At 43.1% G+C, this 7,584-nt stretch overlaps 1 protein-coding gene across 1 annotated transcript in view; it reads right to left on the minus strand.

Annotated features, from left to right (window-relative positions):
* TMF1 (TATA element modulatory factor 1) overlaps positions 1-5,556 on the minus strand; it is a 34,664-nt gene extending 29,108 nt beyond the window's left edge. The window contains exons 1-2 of the mRNA XM_079795690.1: positions 5,241-5,556; positions 1,596-2,806 (exon numbers count right to left, since the gene is read on the minus strand). Coding sequence (XP_079651816.1) covers positions 1,596-2,806; positions 5,241-5,382 — 1,353 coding nt within the window. The 5' untranslated portion in view covers positions 5,383-5,556. The remainder of the gene's footprint in view (positions 1-1,595; positions 2,807-5,240) is intronic.
* Positions 5,557-7,584: the final 2,028 nt, after the last annotated feature.

Genomic DNA, 7,584 nt, shown 5'->3' on the forward strand with positions numbered 1-7,584 from the left:
ACAGCATTATCTCATAAAAAGAATTAAATATTGAGAATAAAATGAATACAGCACAAGACGAATTCATATACAGCTAGTAGGAGAGTATAAAGTAGTACAAGCACTTAGCAGGTGGGAGTATAAATTAGTAAACCACTTTGAAAAACCATCAGGCAATATCTAACTGAAGATATAGAAAATTCTACTTTTAGGTCTACCTTAGAGGAGAAACTTGCGGCATGCATGTGTTATATAAGAACACCTACAGCAGTTAGTAACAGCGAAACTTGGGAAGAGTGTGCATATTTCACCAAGAGAGGAAGAGAGATAGATGTGATAAAAAAAAATCCTATATAATAAAAGCTTAATATGCTAAGTGTCCAGTCGTCCGGTCCTCTGTTCAACCAATAAAAGTATAATATGCTAATGATATGCTAAGGCTGCTCAACCGCTCGCTATGACGTGCACTGACCACCAGGGGGCAGGCGCTCTGACAGGTTAGTTTGCTGCTGGGGTCCAGCCAATAGGGACTGAGCGAGATGGGCCAGACATGCCCTGGAGCCCTCCTGAGGTCCCTCCCCAGCTGGTCAACCTTCCACGTCCCTCCCTGGCCCCGATTGTGCACTGGTGGGGTCCCTCAGCCTGGCCTGCTCCCTCTCACAATCCAGGACCCCTCGGGGGATGTCAGAGAGCCGGTTTCAGCCTGATCCTGCAGGCCAGGCCGAGGGACCCCACTGGTGCACCAGGCCTCTAGTAAATAAATCAAAGAAGGGCTTCAAAGCCTCTAATAACGTTCTATATCTTAGCAAGGCAGTGGGTATACAAGTGTATTTTTTTCCATATTATTCTTTAATCCAAACATATAACATGTAACCTTTTAAATATAATACACTGCACTTAAAAAGTAACTTTAGAAAATCTATAGGCCTGCAATTTTAAAATCTCCAGAATATATTGGAATAAAAAAAGCTAAGCAAAAAGAAATGGTTAGAATATCTGATTTCTTAGGTCCTGCTGGAGCAGTGATACACTTATGAAGGGGGAAAAATGGTGCCTTTTGTACTAAAAAAATTAACTCTTACTTGATTTAAGTCTAGATTTAGAAATCATTTACCTTCTGAAAACATTTCAAAATATCTTACTGAAATAAATAGTATTGGTTTCTAGGAATTCAAACTGCTGCAGCAAGGCATTTCGTTTGTGAATATTAGACCCAGGTAGAGGCTGGCACTTTTTACACTAAGTAATTCAGTACATGGCATTTACAGGCCGTTCTTCAAGACAGCCTATGTTTCTCAGAGGAATCTATCAAAGATGCCATATGCAGCCTGGCTGGCGTGGCTCAGTGGTTGAGTGCCGACCTATGAACCAGGAGGTCATGGTTCAATTCCTGGTCAGGGCACATGCCGGGTTGCGGGCTTGATCCCTAGTGTTGTTTGTACAGGAGGCAGCCAATCAATGATTCTCTTTCATCATTGATGTTTCTATCTCTCTCCTCTCCTTTCCTCTCTAAAGTCAATAAAAATATATTAAATAAATAATTAAATAAACAGACTAAACACGATTTAATCTCTGAAGAGTATCCAAAAACCCTCTTGCACTTTCTAGTTAGTTACCTTGCAAATATCCTCCTTTTCAGAAAGTGCTTCTGGTTGACTTCCTGCAGCTTCACACTGCTCAGCCACCTTGTCTAAGACAGTGTGTCCTTCATTTATTGGTGTGGAAGAAACCAAGGTATCAGGCTGTTCACAGTTCACAGGAGTTGCACTCCGTCCACTTTCTTCCATTTCTGTTTCCTCAGTGGGTATAATTAATGTTTCATTTACTTCTTCCTCAGATTTTCCTTCAACAGGTTCAACTATTTTAGTCTTTGGGGTGGAAGGATTAACTATAATAGGTACTAAAGCATAACCCTTGCCTGACAATTCATCGTCTGAATTGATTTCACTTACACTTCGGCTATCTAATGACTGTACACTAAATGAGTCTATTCTTTCAAAAGCATCAGATGAGCAGCAACTCTCAGTGAGTTTGGGGAAGTCATCTAAACGATTATACTCAGGACAAGTAGATGCTGAGAGAAGCTGAAAAGATGTCTGCATCAAGTGAAGACTTGATTTGGAATCTGTAGTCTCTTGTCTCGAACTTGCTGAGCTCTCACTTATTACACTTTCATGATCTAAAACTTCAATATCACTGGTAGTAGAAGTACCTGATGAGAAGGTACTAACGGGAGGAGAAGGTGTATTGCTCTGTCTGTCTTCGTGTTTCTGTTCCTTTGCTTCTGAAGCTACGTCCTTTGTTTCTGCTGTGGGAGACTGCATAGACACGTTAGATACACTTTCCCTAGTTGTTTTCACATTAATTACACTCTCAGATACTTTCAAACTTATGGTGGACACCTTCATATCAGAATCTTTATTAACGGTTTCTCCATGCTCGCCTTCAGTTTGAGGTGACAGAGTGGCTACTGCCAGAGTTTCCCCTGGGGATGCACAGGGAAAAGAGCCTGTCACTTTTGACTCAGTTGTTTCAGGTGTTCTTGACCCTCCAGTGTGCACGGTTTCCTGTAAGGTGCTTTTCACTTCTTCTTCTGGTCTCTGGGATTTAGCTGGCGGTTTGGAGACCACTGGACTCTTCTGAATGGTCTGGACATCCGCTGGCGAGAGAAAGGCACTGAAGAAACTTTCAGACTCATCTACCACCGTTCTCCGAACTGGCTTTGTAATTGCTTTAGGAGAGGCTGCTGGTTGACTCTGAGGCTCTGCATTTGATTTCATTCCCCAGGTTGAAGTATCCCATCCTCCACTGACAGGGGGATTTATTCCTTTGACAAAAAATATATATACATATTTAAAAATAAAAATTATATATATTATACAATAATCATTATTGTTAGTCAATATTAATATGTTAAAAAAAGAAAGTCAATGGAATACAATCTATAATTTGTCTGTTAAACTCCTTGCCTACTATATAATTAATTAGTTAGTGGGTTAACTTTGGACTTTAAAGGGGAAAAATGATGTGCATCTGCCCAAGAGAAACTAAGAACAAAGATAAAAGACTAGACGGGGCCTGGACTACCGAAGCAAATATATTATCCCCTCCCACAAGAAATCAAGAAAATAATGGTATGTTCTAAAAGATGCTAAGACCAAGACACATATGATGTATTTCATGATAATTGGCAGTATCTTCACTTTTAGGTCATATGCAGTCATGGCAAATTGATTTTACCTTCTACTAAGTTAGCTTCATATTAATTTTATTCTTGTAATATCAAGAATAAAACATAGTTATGAGCTAGACAAGAGAGCAACACTAAAAAACTAAACCAAAATACTGGTGACAGATGTCCTTTTTTCAAAAGATCAAAGTAAACTGATGGGGACAGTAACTTGAAATTCATTTTCATTCACTTAATAACAAGCTCATTCTCCAAGTCCCACTTTCCAAATCCACTCCATGAGAAAGTTTTGTTCTAATTTCTAAATTATGTCAGCAATTAGGTCATATGAATTTCATAAATGTGCATTTTTATTAAAATTACTGCTCTTTGATATAGATGGTAACTTACTAGAATTTTTTAAAAACAGGAGAAAATATCGCTGGGTAAAAAAGAGGTAATTGTATTAGTCAAAGACATGTATGACTAGTGATAAATCAAAAATGGCATATTCCAATGTTTAAAGAATTTTTTTTAATTATGCCTTTTCTATATTCAAAAGTGGCTGAGAATTATCACAAATTATGCACAATTAGAAGTTGGTGGCCAGAACACAAATACCTAAAAACTCCTACAAACTGCCAAGTCCTATATTAAAGTCTATCCTTTAATATGACTTTGGCGGCATATAGAAAACTTCAGTTTAAGGACATAGTTTATATCCACTTGTTCAGCATATGAAAACAATGTAAAAAGGTGAAAACCAAAATTTAAGATGCAAATGAACAAGCAAGAATAAGTCTAATTAGTTTATTAAGTCATCTTAATGAATTATAGAAGTAAAATTTGCCTCTTGGAAAATGTTTTATATAAAGCCCAGGTTATCTGATATCCATTTAAAGTACTCCTTTCTGGCCCAGCCAGCATGGCTCACGGTTCGATTCCGGCCAGGGCACATGCCCAGGTTGCAGCTCAATACCAGTGTGGAGCCTGCGGGAGGCAGCAGATCAATGATTCTATCTTCATTGATGTTTCTCTCTCTCTCTCCTTCTCCCCTCCTCTCTGAAATGAATAAAAATATATTTTTAAATACTACTTTCTGAAGACTGGTCATATTGTAATCATGGCAATGTAAAATAAAAATAGGTGATCAATAAACATTAATGGCATTTCACTAAAATCTGAGTCTATTCTGGATAACATTTTTTTTAAAATGATTATATAGCTCTGGCTGGTGTAGCTCACTTGGTTGGGCTGCATCCCGTGCACCAAAAGGTTGCCAGTTCCAATCCTGGTCAGGGCACGTGCCCAGGTTGCAGGTTCGATCCCTGGTCCGGGTGTGCGCAGGAGGCAACCAATTAATTGTTTTTCTCTCACATGGATGTTTTTTTCTCTCTTTCCCTTCCTTTCTCTCTAAAACTCAATAAAAAAATATTTTTAAAACAATAAAAAATTAAAACGAATTATAAAGCACAATTCAAGCCCCAGGTTTCATAAAACGAGTATTCTTATATTTAAAACTTATTGCCTCCTTTAAAGTTCAGTAATTAAAAATGTGGGGTACCTATGAAAAGGGTAGTTGGGCTACTCCAACAAGGTCTAACATCCTGTAAAAAAGTAACAGGATCATGACGGCAGACATGGGCCAAAAAAATCTCAAAATGTGGTACCTCAAATTCAGGTCCTGACTTTTCAACGATGTAAAATTACGAACAAAACCCAGAACGGAGTCGTTAAGAATAACTTATCCTTCCCACAGAGGCCACACCCCCCAAATCTGCACATCTTTACCCCCAACACAGGCGAAACGTTTCGGAGAATAGGAACCCAGAGCAACCAAAGACCCCGCCGAGTGCGGGAGGGCTCCCTGGGACAGACCCGCCGCCCGCCCGCCGCCCAGCGGCCTGTCTGAGCCGGTTTCCCGGGGGAAACAGGACCGCGGACCGGGGCGCCCCCGCTTTCCCCGGAGGCCGAGCTCGGAGCGCGGGGACCAGGCCCGCAGGCCCGCCCCCAGGCCGCGGCGGGGAGGCCGGCGGGCGGCGCTCCCGCGGGAAGGGGCAGAGCCGACCCGACCCGACCCGGCCCGCCGTACCCGGCTCCCCGTAGGGAATGGTCTCGGCCCAGGCGCCCGGCTCCTCCTCCTGGATGTCCAGGACCCTGTCGATGGACTTCTGCGCCTGGGACAGGGCCTGCTTGGCGAAGCTGGAGAGCTGCGACGCGTTGAACCAGCTCATCCTCCCGCCGGCCGGCCAGCCCACAGGCGCGGGCCCGGCAGCGTGCGGGACCGGCCTCGCCCCTCCGGCACTCGGCGGGCCGTCAGCGGGCGCCCATGACCGGCTCCCGACCCGCGGGCTCCCCTCAGCCCTTCCCACCGCAGCCGACGGGGCGCACTGCGCATGCGCCGGCTACTTCCACGTCCACAACAACCAGACCTCGGAGTTCCGACGGTGGGCGGAAGCGGAGGAACGCTGACGTCACATCCGGAGCCCAGAGTTGCCATTAGTTACCGAGGATCGCGGAACGGTTTCCATTGACAGCGATTCCAGGGGTAGAGCAGGAATTCACGTGTTTTCCCGTTGAGTTCCTTCCTGGAAAATCGCTCGCTATACTAAGAACTAGCGCCCTGCCAACAATAATTGCAAACAAATGAAGTTTGGGAAGCGCACTTCTACTTAGCGCTTTGTCTCAAATATTTACTTCTTTCTGTGTCACTTGGTCGTAAGAAGAAACCCTGGGTTTGGGGGTATACCTAGAAATACTGGGCTTTCTATTAAAAAACCTGACCCAGCCCACCTGAGAGAAAAAGCCATCTTCCACAATGAATTACAGGCTGGAACAAGGGTATAGAAGACACCATCTCTCCCTTAAATACAGATCCTCCCGCCGCCCCTGTCAAAACAAACCTGGGAAGCACTAAGCTTATTCCTCTGTTGTGTACTGTGCATATTATTTAAAATGCCACTTTTTTCTGCAAGCACTCCTCAAACATCTAGCTATATGAAGAAATCTAATTGGTGCCCTTCCTAATCTAACCAGGCTGTTTGGTTTGGCCCCTATAGTGTAGTTAAAGGTAAAATTCTACCAACATTTAAAAGCCAGATTTCATACAAAATTCCAAATTTCCAGTTGAAAAATAAGTATTCCAACATGGAAAACTCAAATAAATAACCCTTTTAACAAGTGCTTTTCACTCCGGGGTTGGGGGAGGTGAGAGAGGGTGGCGGTGAGATGTGTTTATGTAAGGAAACTTGACTTGGGTCAATGAACACACAATACAATATACAGATGATGTATTATAGAATGTACCAGAGGCCCGGTGCACAAAATTTGTGCACTGGTGTGGGGGGCGGTGGAGGTCCCTCAGCCCGGCCTGCGCCCTCTTGCAGTCCAGGAGCCCTTGGGGGAGCGGGCCTAAGCCGTCAGTCGGACATCCTTAGCACTGCCACGGAGGCGGGAGAGGTTCCTGCCACCGCCACTGCGCAGGCCAGCTGTGAGCCCGGCTGGCGCTCCCCCTGTGGGAGCGCACTGACCACCAAGGGGCAGCTCCTGCGTTGAGTGTCTGCTCCCTGGTGGTCAGTGTGTGTCATAGCGACCGGTCGTTTTGCCATTTGGTCAATTTGACTATTAGCCTTTTATTATATAGGATTATAGAAAAATACTTTTCACTCCAGTTTGCCACAGACCCTAACTAATCTTATTGTATTCTATTACACCCTCCCTTGCTGTGGTTCTTTACCTTACCTTCCCCTTCCCTATATTTGAGGATTTTACCCCACTACAAGGAACTATTTTTCTTTGAAAATCCCTTCCAATACCTCTAATTGTACATTTTTGGATAAATGACCTAAACTCTCTAAAACTATTGAGCTCTTAGATGGAGATATTGTCACCGTCTTACAAGTCTACTTTTTTCTGTGAGAGAACATTTATTTGCATGTTACGGAGGTAAAGGAAGGGCCCCTGGAGCTTGGGAGTGACGAAGCCAATGGTAATGTGCCTGGGGCAGGGAGGTGGGGAAGGAAAAGAAAAAGGTAGGGGCATGCTCCCAGGTGAGCCCTTACATGTCTACTTTGAGAATTATTATTGCACCTGTATAAAAGAAGTGCTAAATGTTAGTTCCTTCACTTTCAAACATTTATACTAACCCTGTAACTTTTTAAGTAGAAGAAGTCTATCCCGTATGATTTTATAATGAAACAAATTATTTGTCAATGTGGAGCTAAAAAAAAAAAAGTGAATATTTAGCCCAGTGATAATTAGTCACAAAGCTTGTGAAGAGAAGATTGCCATCTAAGTCAAAGACACAGTGAGAACATATACATGTTTCCACACTGAGATACTAAAACTCATTTTTCAGAACTTATGCTTGATTTTGTTTTAAGCCTCAGTATTTTTTGGGGGGGGGGGTTAGGAGGAGCATTTTAAGAAACCTTAAT

This window comes from Cnephaeus nilssonii (genome assembly GCF_951640355.1).
Source record: "Cnephaeus nilssonii genome assembly, chromosome: 17".
NCBI lineage: Eukaryota > Metazoa > Chordata > Mammalia > Chiroptera > Vespertilionidae > Cnephaeus > Cnephaeus nilssonii.